This window comes from Tyto alba, unplaced genomic scaffold (genome assembly GCF_018691265.1).
Source record: "Tyto alba isolate M040663 unplaced genomic scaffold, T.alba_DEE_v4.0 Super-Scaffold_30, whole genome shotgun sequence".
NCBI classification, from domain to species: domain Eukaryota; kingdom Metazoa; phylum Chordata; class Aves; order Strigiformes; family Tytonidae; genus Tyto; species Tyto alba.
In genome coordinates this window covers 5091890-5114063 of record NW_024881305.1, presented here as the reverse complement: position 1 = coordinate 5114063, position 22174 = coordinate 5091890, and the positions used below count along the sequence as shown (strand labels likewise).

Genomic DNA, 22174 nt, shown 5'->3' with positions numbered 1-22174 from the left:
CACGTAAGTGATGCTCAGTGCCAAGTGAGGAGAAGATACTCGAAGAAGCGGCATGGTGCGCGCCAGTCCCGTAGGTTGTTCATCACTGCAAAGGCTACGGGAGCTCCCGGAGAAACCAGCTGGTTTCAGGAGCACTCCCTGAGCGAGTTGTGCAAACCCAGGTGCTGATCCCTTCCCGAAGAAGTGGATTTAGCTCTGTTTGAGGTACACACATGCAGATGTTGGCAAACCTCCCACGTGCGACTCTACAGGAAGAGTCTGAGAGAGCACACGGCTTTTCCTTATTTTCCTCTTTTTTTTTTTTTTTTTTTTTATTCTGTGTGGGAGAAAGGAGTCCAGACTCTAAACAGAGCCAGAGGTTAGGATGGAGCACAGCAGAAAAGAGGGATGGGTGCAGGGAAATGCTTGACCAAAGGCTTGGGGTGTTTGTTAGCAAGTCTGGCTCACCCGTGGGGTGTTACTTGTAGTTGAGTCATCTGCACTGCCGAGGATCAGGTAGAGGTGAGGAGGGTCCTGCTCAGTGCCGTGGCAAAAGGGCCTCCCGAGCTCCAGACCTTTGTTCCTGGGTCAGTGATTCCTGGCTTGGGCATTCCCAAGGGAAAAGCAGTACTGATAACGTCAAGTGCTCTGTGGAAATAATGGCAATGCTTTCCACGGGGGAAAAAATAAAAAAAACAGCACACACCTTCATTTCAAAGGGGCTTTAGTTATTTTGAAAGCTGAAGAAACTGTGGACTTTTGTGGAGGATTTTCTTGTCCTTTTTTCTTACCTTTTTCTTTTCTTCCCATCCCTGCCTGGTCTCTCATATCTCTCATGGTTTGCTTTTTTTTTTTTTGAAAGTGGAGGTGGGAAAACCAGAAATTATTCTCTTCACTACCACATTTTAAAATAAAATTAACTTCTGTAAATCAATAAGGGTCAGCTTGGTTGAAAACTTTCTCTCTCCCCATGACAGAAAGCATGCTTTGGGGAAAAAGCCTGTACTTCTTCCCTATAGTCAAAAGACATCTCGATTCCCTAAATTTCTTTACTTGCTCTGCTTTCATCTCCCTTCTGATACCCTGTGACTGTGCAGTAAGTGATGACAAAAGGTTCTTTAAAGGTATTGTGAGATGCAACATTGTGTTCCCCATCTTGCTCCTGAGTTTACAAACCTCCTTTCACTTCATTTGATTGTTATTTGCCCCATGAAAATGGACCAGCTGACGGAGATGACTTGGTAATGATACAGAATTTGCCTTCATAGAAACAGCATTAATTGCAGCTGGGTTTAACCAGGCTCCGAGATACAACTTGTGTGTTTTGTCCAACAAAAATGTACCGGGCTGTGCGGTGCTTTGGCTTGTATCGAGCAGGGCCCAAGTTGGTGAGAAAGCAGTTGGGTGCGATGTGCAGAGAAGACTTTGCACTAACGCGGCTAACCTTTTACCGGCATGTGTCTAGGAAACCGAAAGCTGCGTGTTTTGGCATGTGTAGTGTTTGACAGTGAAGTGCTGCTTAAATTTTTTTTCTTCTTCTCCGCCAATGGGCGTGAATCTGATGGCGAGGCAGCGAGGGCTGTTTGCTCATCGGAGGGAAGTGGGAGAGCGCTGCCTGCTCGGCGCTTCACCTTCTGCTCCCGATGCCTGATCCAATGGGACATAACCCAGCGCTCCAACTGGTATGAAGAGTGCTTTTTTTTTTTTTTTTTTTTTTTGGTAGATACCTCAGAACTGAGACTGCTCATCTCGTAGGCCAAGGCAGCGCACCTTAGCAATAAGCAACCTGACCGTGGCAGAGCCGTTTCCTGGGGACTTGTGTGTGTGCACGGGCCGTTTTAATGAGCTTCAGCGTGATTAAGGCTCCTGCTGCGTGTGCAGGCTTCTGCAGCGAGCCCGGGGTCGCCTCTGCCTTCTGCTCGGGCTGGGGAGCGCGGAGGCTGCGTGCCTCTGCCACCAGCACCCCGGGGCCGGCTGAGCCATGGAGAAGATCCAGGGACAGAGAACATCCACGGAGCCTTGGCTGAGCCCCCCGGCCTTCTGCGGGGAGGACGTCCAGGTGGGTTTCTGGAACCAAGTGGGTTTCTGGAACCAAGCGTCCTGGTGCCACCGCGTTCCCCAGGGAGGGGACAGGCGCACGGCGGTGCCTTTCTCCCGGGAATAAATATTTTTACGTGCGAAGCAGGGAGCTCTGCTTGCCCGAGCACGTTGGCACTGGAGTGGGGAGCGATGGTGTCGGGCTGTCCCCAGTCTTTGGGAGCTTTGCCTCACTGGCTTTGCAGGATTTCTGTTTTATAAATTTTAAAATTTATTTTTAAATTTAATTTCGAAAAGCGTTTCAGTGTCCTGCAGCTCGGTCCACCGTGAGCACCTTCCCCTCTCCTGACGTGGCCGGCATCTCGCTGCGGGACCCCGCCGCGGCACAGCCCCGCTCCCACCCGGGAGTGGGACCTGCGTGGACGGGACCGCGGGGGCTTCCGCGTTCTGCGCGACACTCGAGACAGACACGCCCCCCACACCCCGCCGGGCGCAGCCCACGCCGCGGGCGGCCGGCCCGGTCCGCGGGCACATGGCCGCGAGTGGGGCCGGGCGGGCGCTAGGCCCCCGCGGACTACCTTTCCCAGCGGGCTTTGCGAGCGGTGGGCGGACACTGCCGCCCCATTGGTCCGCGGCGACGCCGTTCGGCGCGGCGATTGGCCGTCGCCCCCGCCGGCGGGGCCCTGGGCGGAAGTGTGGGGTACGGCGGCCGCGGAGGCTCCGCGGCGGAGGGACGGGCGCTCCGCGTCCCGCCATGTAACGCGCCGCCGCTTCCCCCCCCCCCCCGGCTCCCCCCGCCCCCCCCCCCCCCCCCCCAGCGCCGCTTCCCTTCGCTGCTCGCCCGGCTCCTCCCGCCCGGGATGGAGGCCCGGCGCCCGGCCCGCCGGGGGGGTGCCCGGCCATGAAGGGCGGCGGGGGAGCCGCTCCCAGCACCTGCCCGCCCCGAGGGGACCGCGACGCCCGGGGACCGGCGGGGCTCCTCCTCGGTGAGTGGGGGCGGGGGGGGGGGGGAGCGAACGGGCTCCGGCCTGCGCGTGGGGGGACGGGCCCGGAGGGGAGGGGGGGGGTGTCTCTGAGGGGGCTGGGGGCATCTCACGGCTGAGAGATGGGCCCCCCCCCCCCCCCCCCGGCGCGTGGGTGCGTGGGGGGGGGGGTGTCGGTCTGCGTGTGTTTCAGGAAGCCGAGAAACGAAAGCGACGGCGGCGGCTTTGAAGGGCGGCAGCCCGCCCCGGCACTTTGATCTGCGGGGCGGCCCCGGCCGGTCCCCGTCGTGTCCCCCCCCCCCCCCCCACGGGAGACGCCGCTCACGCAGGGCCGGAGGGGGGAGAAGCCTTCCCCGGGGCCCCCCGCGCCCTCTGCATGCGTGTTCGTGGCGTGATTTGGGGTTCGAGCAGGCGAGCCGTGCTCGGAGCGTCGCCGATCGGGACTGACCCGCCTTTGCTGATGTGAGACACGCACTGGGATCCAGGGACTGGGGGTTTGGTTTTTTTTTTCTTTTTTTTCCCGACTCTGCTTTTTTTTCTTTTTTTTTTTAGTACTTCAGTACTCATCTCTCTTTTTGAAATGGGTGGATGCCTACCCACATCAATAAGTGAGTCCGTGGAGAAAGTATGCAAATACACGCTGTTACACTTTTATTATTTTGTGTGCATACACACGCATATATACCTGTACCCCTGCGTTACTTTCACAATACTTACCTTATTTTCACAGACTGACTTCTGATAGTCCCCGTTGTGCTGCTGCCTGCCCCGCTGTGTGTGTGTGGGGGGGGAATCCAGAGTTCTGGCTTTGGTGGTGTCGTTTTTCAGCAGCAGCTCCTGAGAAATACAGGAATCGCTTTGTAGGCAAGTGCTCTGCTCAGTGGGTGCAGGATCTAGTCATTAGCATTTCTTTATCTTCATCATATTCAGAGCAAACACGATCCCTGCACCAGGCACAGCCTGCCTGACAAAGCTGTGTGTTCGTGATTTTTGTCGGCCTGTTTATTTTTAGGGTCTTAGCGCCTGTTTGTAGAGAATAGTTGTTCCATCGTCATAGCAACCAGGCTGAGTGTATTATAAACATTATTAAAGGAAACCTTTTCCATCTTAAATGTGACTTCCTTTTCATAATAAAGCTAGGATCAACATAAAACATTTAACCTTTTGTTTGGGGTTTACTCCATTGCGTGATGCAGAGACCTGACCCCTTACTCTTAAACAAGGATGCTTTTACTTTCAGCAGATGCATTGTGCCTATTGAAGCTGTTTTAATCTGCTGTTGGTAAACACTCCACTTAGCCCATTGTGGCAAATAAGGAGGAAGCAAGTGAAATCTACTTGGAGAGGAGCTTCCATGGAAATAAGTATTTTTATGGCTTACTCAGAAACAATCACATCAGTGTCAGAAACCAACCAAGTAACTGAGCAAAGGCATTTTATTCTCTCTCTTTGTTCCAAACCTTCCCATGTTCTCTTCGGTCTCAAATCCTGTAAAAGGGAGAGGTAGAGAAGAGAGACTTTTCCTCAAAGTACAGAAAAGCAGGGAAATGAGCTCTGCTGTCCATAAAACCAGCTAGGCTGGCCTGTCAGTCATCTTTAGCCAGGGATGGAGGATCAGAATGTTTGTAGCAGCTGGAGGAAGTACATGGACTGCTTTGAAGTTCCATTATTGGCTGTGTTCAAACAGATTAAATGTTTTTAAGTGTCAGCGTGTGCTGGTCAAAACCGTATTAGATAGCAAAGCGGGCACTGTTGTCTTTATCAAGATTCAAAAAACCCGAAAAGCTGTTTGGCTCATCTACTTCTACCAACTTGAGTCTTCATCCATAAGTTTAGTGAGAATCCTGATGCCACTGTTCTCCTTCATGGCTTGTTGGCTAATACAAAAGGTGGACAAGACTAGAAAACACTAAGAAAAGGAAATGCTAATTTATCAAATAGGAGTTAAAGTAGAAACAATTTTCTCCTAAAACCTAAAATATTTGCTAATCGCTTAATTTTATGTAGAGTGACTTAATTTCTGAGCCAAGAACCCAAAATCTGTCGCGATGTTTGTTTTAAGTAAATAAAACTGTCAAACTTGGAGTGGAATTAGGCAGTGAAAACTCTGGAGCAGTTCTTATCATGAGGATATCCTCCAGCATTTCCTTCAAGGCAGGAAGCTCCTTGGATAACCATGATTTCTCCTTCAGAACAAGCTGATTTTCCTGACTTGTTTGGAAACAACGGTGCAGTGAATGCCAGAGCCAAGGGGAAGACAAGAATTTATTGGAGTCTAGGGTGTTTTTTTTCTTATTCTTGCCTGATTTTAGTATTTAGAGAAGGTATGATTTGATTACCACTGGGAAAGCTGTCAGGGTTTGGAATGTAACAATGGTATTGCAGATGTAGAAGTCTGCATCTCTAGTTTAATTCCTTGTAAATAGTAACTTTGTTTTGCACATATAACAGGCTTTTAACTGATAATTCACCTGCCTTTGGGAAATAAGCTGACGGAACAAGTGTGACAGCAGTTGAAGTATTTTTACAGTGTTCTGTGTGTTCTGGAAAAGGGCTAAAATACCCTTACGTGCTTCCCACTACGCCAGAGTGCATCAGTAGCTAGATACTAGCACCCTGAAGAGGCTGGGCTTTGGGCGGTGGGTTTTGTACATGTGAGGTAGCAGACTCTTTCTAAAAATGAATCAAAACTGATAAAATCCTAAAAGTGCTAGTTCAGGTGAATTGCAGTCCCAGGAGCTTGAATATATTTTATGAAAGGCTTATTAGCAGTGGGGTGTTTTATGTGCTGTGCTAATGAAACTGTTGCCTGGTTGTGTGTTGATAACCACTTAATTAGATGCTTCATCAGCAATGTTACACCTTTGTCCCCTTACTAAAATAAAAAGAGTAGGGCATCCATTTGTTTATTTAGTTGCCTGGATAAAGACACTAAAAAACCTGATTTGTCTTTGAAGTTAACCCTGTTTTGAACAAGGAGTTGGGCCCGGGACCTCCAAAAATCTCCTACAACCAAAGTTATTTCGTTGTTTATTTCCCTGGAATGACTGTCAAGGCCTTGTGTCCACACGAATATTGCACAATGTAGCAGGAGTTATTGTCCACAAATTCCTTCTGTGCACACACCATGTCCATCTTAAACTATTAAGAAACCATGGGAATAGTTTTGCACAGTAAAGTCTCAGCAGTTCAGCTTTGTGCATGTGCATAGTGCTCAGGTGGTGTATGCACAGCAAGTCTGGCTTTCCTGGAATGTTTTTTGTATGGTAGTGGTGGTGGTGGTTGTTGTTTTGTTTTGTAACTAAGCATTTGTGATCTGAAAAGAGGTTTCTCTTTCACCCCTCTGTGCTGCCTCCAGAGTCATTTTTTGAGTAAATTTCCAAAGTCATTTTCTGTGTAAATACCCGGACAGCTGGAATCCTGCCATTTAAATACATGGTAGTGATGGTTTTGTCCTCACTGTGCAACATCTGTGCGACATCCTTTCTTTCCTTTATTTTTGGGTTCTGACAAGGCTGTAGACCTGACTGCTTTATTCAGTCCATCTGCAGAAGTCATTAGGCTGCAGATGCTTATTAAGAGGCTTTTGGAACAAATTGAGGTGAAAGATTCCTTGAGCTGTTCTCGGTGTTGAGTCAAAGCACGGGAAGTCTGCCAGAAGACCTTGAAGACGGGGGTTAGGGCAGACCCTCCTCCCCAGTCCTGCCTCTGCCAGCTTCTCAAGGCCAGGCTGGCTGCTGCCTTGCTGGGGCGTAGCGGGGTGTCCCCCTGCTTTTGGAGCATAAAGGGGTGAACCCTTGAGTTTGTTTTGCAATAGTAAGTATAGCTGCTGGCCACGGGAGAGATTATCATACGCCACTTCCTAAACTGTTCCTCCTGTCTGCTCTGCCACCCAGTGATTGCGCACTCTCCCTCCACAGAAGATGCAAAGCCTTGGGGCTCTGTAATCACATGGATTGTGTGGAGCACGTTGAGGTGCAGGTGCTTGAGGAGAAGTCACCGGAAAAGATACATATCTCGTGTCCTGGCTTTTTTGTGAACTCAAGGCTTTGTAAAGTCAAGGCCTCAAACAAAGCTGCAGCAACATGAGAAAGCTCAAGTTTGCAGTGCTTGTATTTAAGGTACTGCAGCCAAATTCTGTCAGCTACTCGGTATACTTCAAGGGTCATCTGTAGGCGTCAGAGAAGATCTCAAGACAATAATAGTGCTCTATTTTAGCATACTCATTACAAAGTATAACTGCCCTCTGCTTCTAGCAACTATTTTTTTCTTCATACTCAAATGGTGCAGAAGTGGAAAGGCCATCATCATAAGCAGCAGTATTGCACCTCTGCCTAATTCCCTCATTGTCTTTTCAAATGAGACCTTTTTCTTTCTCCATGGACTCTTATAAAGAAAATAACATTCAGAAAAAAAAGCTGGTTTGCTGTGTTGTGCTTCTAATTATTGGTGTATTCATCTTGAAGAAAAAGAAATCAAACTACTAGGGTTTTTATGCTGACAGGGAGCTGTGCTAGGAGATTGATGCCTTTTCATGAAAGGAGAAGTAGTTCTGAAAGAAGCTGAAATGCTGTTTACAAATTGTGAGAGAAGTAACATCTCACTATTCGTAATGTAGAGTAGGAGTGGGACGGTGGGTTCCTGTCCTCATCCCGATTTCTTCCGTTTTGCTAACTAATGGGCCTGTGACACCTCTGAAGAGCGTGGGGTTTGCTGTATGTCTGGATAAAAAAGGACAAGGGCATCTTCTGAACTCCTTCCAGTGTCAGTGCAGGAGGGGGATGCTTTTGAGTACGTGGCCCTGGCAGCGGTTATGGTGTGGACGGGAGCCTCTCTAGCAGCTGGTTCCCCCTGTGCCAGGGCAGCTGAAGATGTTCTGCAAGACGTGGATGGTGCCAGGAGCTCGGACCGCTGCTCAGTCCCTGTGGTTGCAAGGGAAAAGCTGCTGCTGCCTTCTGCCCCAGGTGCTGAAGAAGGAAGAAGCTTCTTAGGATGCTAGTCAGTTCTTAGACAAAGAGAAGTGCACATCTCGCCTATACTGGTTTTAACTTTACATCTTGTGTGATGTTTTTTTTATTCTGCTTTTTTCTGAAGAAGCAACAGTTCTTTGATGTATTCTTGTGCCATATCAAAGCAACTTTAATAAAAAAGTTAAATGAGATGCCTTGATTCATAATGCAACATTATTTCACATACACATATTATACTTTTCTAGTTACAGCTTATTCCTGCACTCCGAAGGGGCAAGATCTACCTGTGAGCCTGTTGCTTGGACCAACTCGGGGGGTTATTTTCTGGCCTTCCCTTTGTCTGTATATACTTTTCAGAAAAACTCTCTACTCCCTGTTCCATTGAGGTATCTCTCCATCGTTTCCTGTAGAGGCGCGCAATAAATATTTAACAGAGGGACATTAAGTCTCTCATGTGCAATATAAAGTATCCATTAAAAATTCCAAAGTGCTCTCTACTCTCATTCTGTGACAGCCAAAGAATAAGTAAAACTTCACCCTGCTGTTAATGTGCCTAACATAAGACTTTAAATTAAAGTAGGGGGTGCTGACAATATGCAATGTATCCTCCAAATGATGAACAGAATGTTGATAACCCTAAAGCCTGTAAATGCCAGAAACATCAGGAGTAACTCGATCAACCTAACACTCCGTTATAGTCTCTAGCTCTGCCCCTGGGAGAAGGAACCATCTAGCCAGAAAGCTGCAGTGTTTGGGATTTAGGCAGCATGAACTCTTTTATTTTGGTAAATGTTCGTCAGAACAACATAGTGCATCACTGGGAAAGGTGATTTAAAAAAAAAAAATCTTGTATCTTCCATCATTTCAGTCACTCACCGAGTACTCTGTATTGCTGAACTTTGCTGTCCAATTGCAGGTCTGTCAGCATTGTGCCTCTGCAGCTGGATTCAAAACCAGCTGTGACCTAGGCAGTAATGCTTGGCTGCGGTAGAGGTTGGTGAGCTTTGAGACAATGGCAAGGTACTTCTTGCTGAAGAGAAACAGCCCAGTGAAATAATAGCATTTAAATTCTGGGGTGAAATCTGCATGGATGTTTAGGAGGGAAAAAAAAAAAAGCCGGTGCCACTCTGAAATTGTTGCTAATCTAATTTCTATGCGACTGCCTCCCATTGCATCAGTCAGTGCTATTTGGTGCAGTGCTGCTTATGGGTTTTGAAAGTGCTGTAGATAAATGTAGCGTGGGAATAATCACTCAACTTCATTTTCCTGCTCTTTCTCTGTTAGCACATATCACCAGTATTGACAGCTCTGCAGAATGGTAGAATCAAGTCCTTATGTCTACACAACACCCCATGCATGTGCATCATCCTGACAGGATAATGAGGCTCCGCTTGCGATGCTCCGTGGCGTGCACGTCCTCTGTGCTGCCAGTAGGCAGATATGAAACGTTATTGGCAAATGTGAATACAAGTTGGAGAAGTAGTCCTGGAAGAGTTTCAATGTGGTTGCCTGGCCCCGAGTTCCCCTACGGTTCAGCTGGCATGCCACAGTGCAGTGTGGGAAGAGTCTCAAAGCATAGCGTTCAGCAGCTGATATTTTCTTGGAGTACCCAGCAATTAATTTGGGCAAGCGTGGAGTTGTATGCATACAGTAATTAACAAGAAAAGCACCTTAGGCCAGCGTAACAAGGTGGTGTGGGTGTCCTTCATTTTGAGATTGTTCCTTGTAATTGCAGCAATTTAACTGACTTGATCAATGTAATATCCCTGTGTAGTCATGTAAGCGTCCCATTAGGCAGGTATTCTTAAAAATAGGTTAAATGCAATGGGCTGTGCCCAAAAAAGTACCTGCCCTAGGGCACCTTATTTCAGTAAGAATGCGTAGTCCTGTGTAAACTGTCAGCAGTAATCCTTTTACGGGGCTGACTAAATTCTGAAGCTCTGACATGTAGACCGTTCTCTTCCATATATAGGGCTGGATAAGTGCTGGGCAGTAATGAGATTGGAATAAAAGGCTTTGGTAACAAAGATGAACTGGCAGTCCCGACTGAATCTTAAACTTATCCCTGCGTGTACGGGGACTTCAAACAATATGGGCGTGGGTCCTGCTTGCTGAAGTTGGACTTGATGCCTTTGTTTTGGAGCTTCTGCTTGTGAATAGCGCTTGGTTGCCTGGGCTGCAGATTCACCCAGATGGAAATCCCTGTACTCTTTAGGTTTGCCTTTATTGAGGTTTGACTGTGTAGGGGGGGAAAAAACCAAAACAATCCAGCAGTTACACACATCAAAACATTTTTAGTGTAATTCATCATGATGGTTCTTATTCCAGAGCGGCTGAGTTTGTTTTTATTTCACTGGAAGAAGTATAAGCTGCATGAATAGAAGCTGTTCTCTTCTGGAATAAGAGAATCCGTATGGGATGCTGAATTAATATAATTTCATCTGGTTTAATTCACAGTGTATCTTATACTTCCCATGTGCAGACAGGATTATTGGTGTTCTGCTTAAAAATATTTGTGGAAGTACTGTTTTGTGTAGTCAGATATGGTCAAGGAAAAACGTCATCTCTGCTGCCTTGTCTGTCCTTGATGAATTTATACATGGACAGCTTCAGTGCAAGAAAACCATGCTGGAAATGCACGAATCAACTGACAGATACTAGTCCTAGAAAGTCTCAGCCTAAATGACTGATGTAGTTAAGATGTGGCCGGAATCAAGAGAAAAGCATTTGAAATTACTTTATTTATTTTCATGTTTACTCTCTGAGAAAAGATAGGGAAGATATCTGGAACAGAAAGGAGATTGGAAAGAGAGGAAATTGGGGGTTGATTGAGAGGGCTGCTTACAAAGAAGCCATAGAAATGTGAACTGAAGGAAAAGTGAGTTGTTCTGCACTGACATCTTCACGCAGCTTAAGCAGTTACTTGGTCTGCTCTGTTTTCTTAAAGGCACTGAGGTTGAAGGTGGGTGCAGGTAAGGAAGGGAGGAGGCGAGTGGGTGGTTTGATTTTTACCTGGGTGCACCTGAGCTGTTTCTCATAAAGCAGTACATGTCAGAGTGGGTGAACATGGAACAACTTAGAAAAATTTTTTTTGGATAGTGACTCATTGCAACTTACCCAAAGTGACCTGATTTAGTTAAATGAGGCTAAATATAACCCATGTGAAAAGTACTGACATGTGGGAGGAGACGACAGCAGTTGGCTCTCAGCCTCTCTGTTCTGCAGGGAACATCTTTCACGACTGGTGACTAATAATTTTTACTCTTGCTGGCTTTGGAAATAACATCTCTGCTCCATTACCCCCTTCTAGGGAGACGAAGAAAATGCGCTGTTCCTAATCTGTTGCCTCTTATCTGCCTTTCTGAATTTCAGCTTACTGCTATGGACAGTGCTATCACCCTGTGGCAGTTCCTCCTCCAACTCCTCCAAGAGCCTCAGAACAAGAATATCATCTGTTGGACCTCCAACGACGGGGAGTTCAAACTGCTGCAGGCAGAGGAGGTGGCCAGACTCTGGGGAATCCGCAAGAACAAGCCCAGTATGAACTACGATAAACTCAGCCGAGCTCTCAGATACTATTATGTGAAGGTAACAAAGTCTGTAAATCCACCTCAAATCCTTATCCATCTTACCAGCTTCTACCTAATGAGCTTTGTTTCCTTTTTCATTCTCTTCAAGGGGATAGGTGTCACGGCTGTCTCCCAGACTTAAGTAAGGTGTACTAGTTTACGTTTAGAGGGCTTTTTTCTTTTGTTTATCTTTGCGCCACGGTTCCTCCCCAGTGGGTAGTTTATAAGGTTCTAGATAGCACTGTGTGAAATGTTATCTTCTTTGATTTATGTCTCTGCTAATACGAATCTGTCTTTGAATACTAATCCCCTTTCTGAAAATACGTGCCCTTGCAAGGGTTAAAATCCTCAACAGAATGATTTTGATGATTGAGGTGGTGAATATTTCACCGCCTTGAGATCTTTTCTGCAATTGTCTCTACGAAGGGGTTATCAAAATAAGGATTTTCAGTGAAGCAGCCCAAAGCATTTTTCGTTTTCTCCATATATTCAGAATTGCAGCTCTAATGTGGTCAGCGAGTTTACTCCAGCAGAGTAAGATGCTTCTCGGGGTTAGCTAATGTCTTCTAATAACTCGCGAGAGCCTTTCATTAGTGCACAGGTAGTGTCAAAAAGCTGAACTAGAACCACAGTGTGGGAGTCTTACCTTCATTTCAATAAGCCATTTATCCCGCAACTGTTACTGTGTGGGTGCACCAGACAAAAAATAAAACACAGTTTCTGAGGAACCTGTCAGTTTGTAGCAGGTGGTAAGTTGCTTGGAGTTTATTATTGGGTGCCACAAATCTGACTTTGTACTGAGAGGTCTCAGTAATAATAGTTGTGTGATAAATAAGAATCTCCTTAGGTCCAGATTGTGTGTGGCATTTCACTTAGCAGCAAAACGAGTTCGACATATGCTACTTTGTGGTATTGAAATAGCTGATTAGCCTACGTTCTGCTGACTTGCTCAGCTACTTCTTTTCTTTTATTATCATCTTATTAAGAATAAAGGTGGTTCAATTTGAGGCATTAGCTCTCAATTCTGCAAACCTGTCAGCTTTAATTCTGCGGGTTCTCCTGTTAGATTACACTTCCTGTACCCAGGTCAGTGATCTTTGATGGGGGCAATGGGTATTTTTTGTTACTTAGTTGATCTTTGAAAATATGTTAAGCAGAATTGCTTGGCAGTTTTTCAGGCTGTTGTTAGTATATTTAATGTCATCTTAAGCTCACCTGTGTTAGTGTTTTGTCTGTGAGCTCTGGAAATTGTATTCTGGGAGCATAACTGAATTACAAGAATGCAGTGTTTTGTTTTTTTAAAAAAAAAAAAACAAAACAAAACAAAAAAAACAAACAAACAATTTTTGATGAAAGATTATAGACTATCTAATTTCTCAGTCTATTTTAGGCAGTGTTTGTAGGAAGAAAATTAATCTGAAGAAGGTCTAAACATATATATCTTCTTACCCACAGAATATCATTAAAAAAGTGAACGGTAAGAAGTTTGTGTACAAGTTTGTTTCTTATCCGGAGATTTTAAATATGGATCCACTTGTCGTGGGCCGTATAGAAGGAGACCCTGAAATGACTGGTTTTGCGGAAGTTAGCAGTGCTCCAAAGGATGTGGAAAACTGTGGGAAGGAGAAGTCTCAGTCATGTGCTAAATCCTCCAGCCGCAATGACTATATCCACTCAGGCTTGTACTCCTCTTTTACTCTGAACTCCCTGAACTCTTCCAGCGTAAAACTCTTCAGGTCCATCAAGATTGAGAATCCAGCTGAGAAGCTGACAGAGAAGAAACCTGCTCAGGACCCAACACCCTCTGTCATCAAATTTGTAACCATGCCCTCCAAAAAGCCTTCCTCTGTCCCCCTGGTCTCTACCACTTCAACGGTCTCTGCCACTTCCACCGCTCCTGCCATTTCCACCGCATCCTCTCTTCCTCTGGGATCGGAAGAAACTCTCCAGACCTTGGAGACGCTTGTTCTACCCAAGTTAACTGTCCCTGAAGGTCCAGCACCTTTGCCAAACTTAACCACCAGCTTCACCCCAACTCCACCCATATCCTCAGTTTCTCCCACTCTGCAAGTTCCTTCCACACCCCCGTCGCCGCCCCTCAGCTCTAATCCTGACCTGGACATTGACACGGACATAGAATCCGTGGCTTCTCAGCAGCTGGAGCAGGCTCAGAGCCTTCAGCACCAATCCCCAGAGCCCAAAGAGCAGGATTCATCTGTGCTGGAGAAGGAATTTGCCAATCACCTCTCCAGATCTAAAAAACCCAAAGGGCTGGAGTTGGCTCCTACCCTCGTCATTACAGGCAGTGATCCAAGTCCCCTGGGGATTCTGAGTCCTTCTCTCCCAACTGCTTCTCTTACTCCAGCACTTTTCTCTCAGGTAACCCAATTCCCTTCCTGTTTTTTAGTGTTTTGTTTTTTTTTAAAGTAACAATAGTGGTTATGTTATATTTTAAAACAGTAGGGGAAACCAAGTGGAAAATGAACAGTCAGTAGATTTGTATCTGGAGTTCTGAAACTCAGAATGTCACTCCCATTATTTTATTTTTTTTATAACGCATAAATTTTGCTTATAATCGGTATTAGCTTCCACCCCAAAGTGTGCCCAAGTGGCATGTCAGCTGTACATGTCTGTTCAGTGTTAGCATGTGGAGGCAAAACCCAAACTAGCACCAGCAGGATCCTTTGTAAATCTTGCCAGGGTGATATTGAATTATTTCAAAAACCTTAAACCCTGCCCTGATCCTGCAGGCTGATTCTGAAAATGCTTTAAAAATGGGGAACCACAAAGGTGTCTGTGTAGCAGATTTCTTTTGTTTGATTTAGTGGTCATTTACTTAAGACCGGAGTATTGTGACTTAACAGCAATAAGAACGGCTGCTTAATTTGGTTGTTATCTTTGTGTGGGAAGGGAATGCTTTTATGCCTCATGGAAAACTTGGAAGAGAACTGAATCCAGCTAGGCTGTTAAATTGTTCTGTATATATTTAATCTCTTTCCTGTAATAAATTGGATTTAGAGTGAAACTGTAGGGAAACTGCTGATTGAAAACTGAAATGGCTGAAGAGAGGGGAAAAAAATCAAGTGGAGTTGCTCTTTTGGCACCTTTTGAAGTGTTTGGCCGGTGAACCTGGAACATCCAGAATATTCAGAAGCTGGATGTAAAAGTCTTTTGTCGTGGCTTACACTGTCGGTGTTACCCAGACCGTGTGTGCGTGTGCCCACTGCTCTTTTTAAATTCATAGACTTGAGTTTTCCAAAGCCACTTGCAGGTGCTGTGGACTGAATTGCCGGAGGAGCCGATTTGCCGTAGGTTGCAGCGGGATTTGGCAGCTGTTGGGAAAAGGGGGCCAGTTGCTCAGCAAGGGGAGGGAGAGCCGGATGACTGCTGCTGCTCTTGTGGGCTTTGAAGGGAGGAGGCGGGAGGAGGGAATGGGAGTTCCTGAAAGTTGGACCCAGCCCTCTGCAGCTGTAGGAGCTGAGATTATTGCGGCTGGATTTACATGTGCTACGTGTTGCTCACAGTGCAGCTTTCCCACAGCTGACTCTCTTCATGTGTTTTGCAGACTCCCATCTTGCTGACCCCGAGTCCCTTGCTCTCCAGTATTCACTTCTGGAGTACGCTAAGCCCAGTTGCTCCTCTCAGTCCTGCAAGGTTGCAAGGTGCTAACACACTCTTTCAGGTAAGTTCCAGCAAGTTTAGCCAATCTCTCCATGCTTTTCAGTACCTCCCTCAGTAGACCTGCAGGAATCGATTAGCCCAAATACCAATGCAGAAACAAAATAGGGGTTTTTCTGTTTTCTGTCCCCCTCTTTTAGCTTTTGAAAGTGTTTAATTTTAGTGTTTACCCAGTTTTATTTAAGTATATTGTAAATGTTAGTATTTCAGAAATGTTTTAAATTAGTAGCAGTCTGTGCTGTAGTTAGAGATACTTTTGTTTTGTTTAGGTCTGTCCTTTCTGTAAAACTTTCCTCCTTGTAACATTACAGGTTGAGCTTTTCCTGGAAATTTAATTTTGCTGCTGTACTGATTGTTTTAATTGTTTGTTAACAGTCTCTTCTGTTGAAAGACATTAAATCTCACCACTAGTAAAAGGGAAGGTTGTGTGTGTGATCTCTGTGGCGATATGTAGCACCGTTCTTTGATCTCTGTGTTCTGCTGTCTTCTGTTTGGAAATTCTCAGCTTCACTGTTTTTAATAAATATTTTTGTTTAATATATAAGAAAAAATTCCCCTATATTTACAACTAAAGGATTTTTTTTTTTTTTAATTACACATGTTCTTTCTTCACCTTCCACTTTGGAATTAGAATAGCCATATCTGTTGCCTGAATCTGCTTAGGCAAAGGGTAAAATTTAACTAGTTGCCTTTTGGGTTTGTATCTGTTATCTCCATGGAGATGAAGGAAATAGCTTATACGTACCATGAGGAATAAACAAGTAGGTCTGAAAATGCACTGGACATTTTTCTCTATAAATAGCTGATAATTAACTGAGGAACAATTTAGACCGTGGCTTCCCAACAACCTGTGTTAAAGTCACTTATTAGTTGCAGACAGAGGCAGTGCTCGGTGCAGAAGTTACAGACTGGGTCCTTCTGGTGACACTGGTTATCATAGCTGGATTGCTGCAGTCTGTGTGATGCAGTCACATTTAAAAAGTAAATTACTTGGAGGAAGCCAAGAAGATTCATTGAAAGTTTGGGTGTTTTTTTTTCCTTTGTTGTGTTTTGTGGGGTTGGTTTTTTTTTTTTTCCTTCTGTTTTTTCATGAGGGAGCTTCTACATGCACAGATATGAGGGGAACAGTAAAATAAAATTGCCTCTTCCCTAATAATTTTTGTTTTGTCTCTTAGTTTCCATCAGTGCTGAACAGTCACGGCCCATTTACTCTGTCTGGACTGGATGGACCCTCGACCCCTGGCCCATTTTCCCCTGATTTACAGAAGACATAGCACATGAACTCATGGAAAGGACATATTGGCAAGCAAGGGAAAGATATGACACTTATATTTAACCATGTTTTTTAAATGAGCGATTTATAATTCCACAGAGATTATCAACAATCATAGTTTTTGCCATTCCCAAATAAAATGCCTTTTTTGCAAAATTCCCTTTTTTGAAGACCCAGGTTGGGAATGTATATGCAAACGCCTTAATAGGAGCTGAAGCTCCAGTCTCTTCTCGTCCCTCCTTGGCTTGGGAGACTTCTCTATGGTTAAAGGGAGTTTCAGTTGGTGTTGCAGTAACTGAGTCTGCACCGATTGCAGTAAACGGTAGCGGAGAAGTCTTTTCTCTGTGACTTTTGGAAAAACCCTGTGTTCTTCTGCTTCCTGTGCTTGGCAAGAAGAAATCTAATCATGAAAGAAGCTGGCATTCCAGGAAATGCTTGGGAAAAGAGTGTGTGCACTCAGCTTTGCCTTGGGGCCTGATAACTTCTGCAGCAACAAAACAGCCCGCGTCTTTTCTGCTGTAAAAACATCTTGTCTTTTTGCAGGGAGAAATTTTCAAGGAATATTCAAGGATTGTGTTACTGAGATACGGACAATTTTTAAATGGCATTGTCTACCGGCAGTCCAGCCCCTCGGAGAAGTGGACTGGTTAGCTTCTGGATGCTTCCCTGCCCTCCCTTCGGTGAGGAGTCAGGGTCTGGAGACAAATGAATGGTGGGATTAGTTCCTTTCAGTTCTCAGAAAGTTTGAATGCTGAAGTCCAAACATTTCTTGTGCCAGAGACCCGTTACAAAGCCTGTAATCTCACTGCTAGAAGATGAGCAGGATGGTGGGTTTTACATGCGGTTTTGAGGGTGTGTCTGTGTTCGGTGAGGTTGCTGCCTGATGCTAGAGTTTCAGACCCAAAGAGTGGGTGAGAACACTAACGTCCGAGCATTAACGTTACTGCTCTTTTCCCACAGTTGAAGTGGAGAAGCTCCTCTTCTACCATCTCTTATCTCAAGTTTGGCATTAGATCTATTGTTTTTTTATTTGAGGAAGCACTCGGACCCAAAATAAGTTATGCTCAGCATGTACAGCTAGCTGAGAGGGGTAGCGTCTGAACCTTATTGTAAATTTGAGCTTACGTTCCTTTTCTCGATGGCCACGTGTGTGGATTAATACAAGATTAGTTTCCAGAGCCATTTGAAACGCTGAGGAATTGAAATTTGTAGTTAGATTTTTCACACCTCAGGAGGCCTTTTGAGAGAACTGAGGAACGAAAGGAGAGAGACTTTCCTCTCACAGCCCCGCGGAGGCTGGATGACTTGTGGTCTGCTGGTGCTGGGCAGCGTGCCCTTCCGCTTCAGGCGTCTGATGTCAGGCAGCAACTTCTGATGGCTACTGTGTACATTGAGTTGGTGATGTAAAATAATCTTCTCCGTAAAATGCCCACTAGAAAACAGATGGAGCCCACCCCTCTCCTTTGGCATTCTCACTGGCTGTCTTCAAAGTTTTAATGAGCGGAGGAAGATTGTACCTTTACAGCAAGAGGAGCTGACAGTGTACGCTGTATATATTGCACCTGTCTTGTGGATAAGTGGTGAACTCTAGCTTTCCAGAGTTTTCCTTTTGCCACTTTTGCAGACTTTGAATTCACTTTAAAGCGTATGACAATACCCAAGACTTAATTGACTGCAGTGACATTATCTTTCTGTATTCTAGCATTGAAATATGTAAACCACTTAGTATGTTCCTGACATAACACCCGAGGCAGGTGGGTGTAATGGAGTTGCTTTTTGGGCATTGTTCATCCAGAAAATCCCCTGCCCGGTGGGAGGTGGGTGAAGAGAGTTTGCCTTCTTTCGGTGGAGATGGCAGGGAGCGAGCTCACGTAGTGAACTGGCTTCCTGTTCAGTTATGGCAGAGGCATAATACTGCTTTGCATTTTAAACATCAGTAGATGCAGGGTAAAGTTCCTGTGCCAGTGGCTCTTAAAATGACAATGTGCAATATTGACTTTTTTTATGCAGAAAGCAAGCTGCAGATCATAATTAAGAGCAGGCATCTGGAATTTTCTGGTTTGCATGATGGCTTTTGAGTCTGCTCTAGAAAATATATATAGCTATATATAAATAACAGCACTTTTAATGGTTGTTTTAGGTTGGCCAATTTTATGCCCACCAAGTGTGTGGATTTGAGAGCAACATTGCAGACTAGGAATAGAGTTTAAAAATAACTAATGAGCACTAAAGACTTGCAATTTAATTGCTTCCCTTTCCTTGTTCCCTATGGAGAAAAGCCAAGTTTATTTGTTTAAAAGTTGTGTATGTGCACACATGCACTTAATTATTTGTAAACTTTATCACTTTCAGCATAGGTATGCAAGAGAACCAAATGCTAACATAGCTTGTCAGTTGTGCTTGGCCTGGTTTCATGCTCTTCTCCAAGTAGCTTCGTAAAATTGCACTGCCAGAGCTGGTGGTTGAGATACACGCTCACCTTCGGGAATACCTTCTTCTGAGAAAGTTAGTATGAAAACGCAGCCTGTATGTGTTGGTTTCAAAGTGGTAATAGCCAACTTCCAGACAGATAGCACTGAGGAGATGATTGCTTTTGCTTCTGAAGCACCTGCCTAGGAAAATAAAAGTCCCGTGTAGGATTATAATCTCAGGAGGCAGTTGGGAAAGCAACTGAAAGGGGAGGGGAGGTGGGAGAGGAGCGGCTTGCTCGCCTTTTCTCCATTACAACTTTCAGGTCACTTAAGGTAATATTATCTTGTATATATGCTGCTTCATTAAACACACATTTACTAGCAAGTATATAACTGCCAGCTTTTTTGGATCACATTCCTGACAGAGCACAGTGTTGCTGTGACTTCTTGGAGCTTGGTTATTGTGAATTGCTGGTACTCTACTAGCTCACTTCTGGAGCAGTTTGCAGCTCGTTGCAACTTGTTTTTAATTTAGTGTAGGGAAGGTTGGGGTTAATATAGGCTTTTAATTATCACGGTAGCAGTCTGTAATATGGGTATAGTACCGTGTTGGTTTAAAAAAGTAATAATGCAGCATTACAGAAACATTTTATTCCATTGCAATTCGTGTTGCTGAAGTAGCCATGGTATTGTTGAATGCTTGATAATATTTGCATTGGTTAATTCATAGATGGTGGTAGGATTAGACTTGATGAGCATGGAAGCTGAACATCTGTCTTGCTTCTGGAAATCTCTTTTACGTGTCACTGCTGCTGTATAATAGTACTGCAGAGTTAGGAAGCTTGCACTGCTGTTGCTGTGTGCGCCACGTCTGGCTTTTTTTGAGATCCTGAACTGTCAGGATGCCACTAGCAACAGATGCTGTTAGCAGAAATAATCCGTGGAAAGCAGAAATGTGTTGTTAATACCCTCCGGTTATAGAACCATACTTCTTCTGTCTTACCTGTTTTCAAAGAATGTGATCCTCATAGTGAGGGTGGTGGGAGGAACATTTTTTTTGTTTTGTTTTGTTTTTTTTCTTAACAGTAGCTTAAGTCTAGATCCTTGTTTCGGAAATCAGTCTTCAGCAGTGATGGCTGAATGTAATTCCTATGCACTGTCTTTGGCACATTTGAGTTGCATTTTGCAATAGGTCATGAAGTAATAAAATTCCTTGAATTTGAGAAATCATTGTTTTAACTTCGAGCGTCCTAAGACTCCAGTATCCATATACTTTGGTATAATGGAGTGTGCATTATCATATGAAAGGTTTTGGTTATTCAGTGGTTTGTTTGGGATAATTTCTCCCTCTGATATGTTTTAAACCTCCGATAGCTAGCAAATAGATTCTTCTTGCTTTGTATAGCGTTCATTTTAACCACGGTGAAGGCTGCTTATGCGCATGTGTTCCTTTACACAGCTTTTCAAAATGCAGCGAGATGCATTAATGTCAGATTCCCTCATGACTTCCACTCTGGTGCGCGAGGTTCTGCGGGTTGCGATGGGATGACAGAGCTAGCCTAGCGCGTTGATGCGGTTTCTCAGGTGAGCACAGGCTCAGAGTTGTGATCCTCTTCTGTAGCATTTTTCTAGTGCTGAGGTCAGAACCCGCAGTTCTGACGGTCTGTTGGCTACCCATGGTTTATTCATGTATCCTTTAGCTACCTTTTGCTACTGTTTTTTAGCATTTTTTTATGTACTCATGTTTTACTATACAATTTAACCTCTTCCATTGTTAATGCGTATTTGTTTACAAGACACATCTCAGTGTTGTATCAAGAAGCTATCTTGGTATTGTCAGCTATGAAAATAAACTACATCGGTAGTTAAGGATCATTGTCCAAGTTGACAGGTATTTTAAAACTTGATGTTTGAGTTTTGGGTGTCCATAACAATTTTGTTCTGTTTTGTTCCTTAGTTTTCCTGTGTAAGAAATATATGTACCTTCTGGCCTCTAAGGTCGTGGGCAGAGATAGTTTATTTTGTCTTAATAATCACGGAGCACGGTGTTGCAAACAAACAGCCCGAGCCCCACAGGATCTTACACTTGGCAGATAAGTTGAAAATCCATTAGAATTGCAATCATGTTGCTTAGAAGCTCTTCGGGATGTTTTAATGAGGTGTAGTATGTCTTGCCTAAACAGGAATTTTTATGGTTTGATTTGAATTTAATTAAACAGCAATTGGCAATGGCTGCTGTTTAGTCTAAACAGTATTAGCAGATCTGCTTAACGTGGAAGCCTTTGGCTACTGCCATCAAGTTGAGTGTGGTTAATATGTGACATGCCAAAGTTGATCTGCTGAAATCAGAAGCTGTCAGATGAAGATGAAAAGATAAAGTGCAGTGACAGTTGTTTTACGGCGTCCTTCAGGACCATTGCAAAGGCTTTGTCTTGGATCGACGTCTGTGGACACGGCATCCCGCTTTGTCTGAGTGAGTAGTATCGACTGTGTAGGAGCCCTTCGTAAAAGCTGATTCTGGATGGAGAATAATTTTTGGAAATAGAACCCAGTCTTTTCTCTGTAGCCTGCCTTTAGTCATAAGGCTATAACACAGGAGCTACAAAGCCCCAGTAAGGGCAGTGCTGCCGCATTCTGCAATGTGGGTTTATCATCAACAGACCTGTTGAAATTTCCTGACTGTGTTAGTGCCGTCTAAAGCAGAAAGGTTGAGCTTTGGTTTGGGGTGTCTAGTGGATCTTGAACTGAGGAGTATTAGTCTTGCCTTTGTACAAAAACCAGAGAAAAATAAGGGAGAATATGTTCACTGCAGAATGTTGATTCTTTTTGGAGGATGCAGCTTTGCTGACGGTAACCATGCTTTGCAAAACAAAAAATGTGACCCACAAGGTAAGAAAGCTGGGCAGGGCCCAGTGTTTCTTGAATGTGTATGCTAATGTATTTCCCTTTTGGGATCGCAAGATGTCTGCTGCATATAAATTATTCTACCAAAAAAAAAAAAAAGTAAAACTGACTAGCATTTATTTTTGTTTACCCCCTCCCAAGAAATGCAGTAGAAGGCTTTGACTGTGGAGCTATTCCAGAGATCTGATAAAAAGCATCCTTTGAGAGCTGAAAACTTGTTTTTAGATGCATCGTTTAACTGAGCCTGGGCTAGCTCTCTGCGTGTGAACATACGTGTGTGCACATGCTCGCTGCCTGAGAGGATGTGTGCTCGTTGTGTAGTCTGGCTTCCCGAGTCGGGTAACGAACGCTTCCCGTGTTCACTCTGAGC

The 22174-nt window shown here is 44.7% G+C and overlaps 1 protein-coding gene and 1 long non-coding RNA gene across 5 annotated transcripts in view; both read left to right on the top strand.

The window, feature by feature from the left end:
• The window catches only part of ELK4 (ETS transcription factor ELK4), a 32913-nt gene extending 11004 nt beyond the window's left edge, over window positions 1–21909 (top strand). Inside the window, exons 1-5 of one of the 4 annotated variants that reach the window (XM_033009351.2) lie at window positions 1642–1661; window positions 11342–11557; window positions 12994–13917; window positions 15104–15220; window positions 16392–21909. In XM_033009351.2, coding sequence (XP_032865242.2) covers window positions 11351–11557; window positions 12994–13917; window positions 15104–15220; window positions 16392–16490 — 1347 coding nt within the window. In that variant the 5' untranslated portion in view covers window positions 1642–1661; window positions 11342–11350 and the 3' untranslated portion in view covers window positions 16491–21909. Of the gene's footprint in view, window positions 1–1641; window positions 1662–1766; window positions 2039–2686; window positions 3003–11341; window positions 11558–12993; window positions 13918–15103; window positions 15221–16391 lie in introns of those variants that run through there. The other 3 variants (XM_033009350.2, XM_033009354.2, XM_033009352.2) reach the window with 3 other exon arrangements.
• LOC116965557 lies at window positions 3176–4147 on the top strand. The gene is made up of 2 exons (XR_004409468.2): window positions 3176–3461; window positions 3552–4147. It is a non-coding gene; the product is annotated as an uncharacterized LOC116965557 (long non-coding RNA).
• Window positions 21910–22174: the final 265 nt, after the last annotated feature.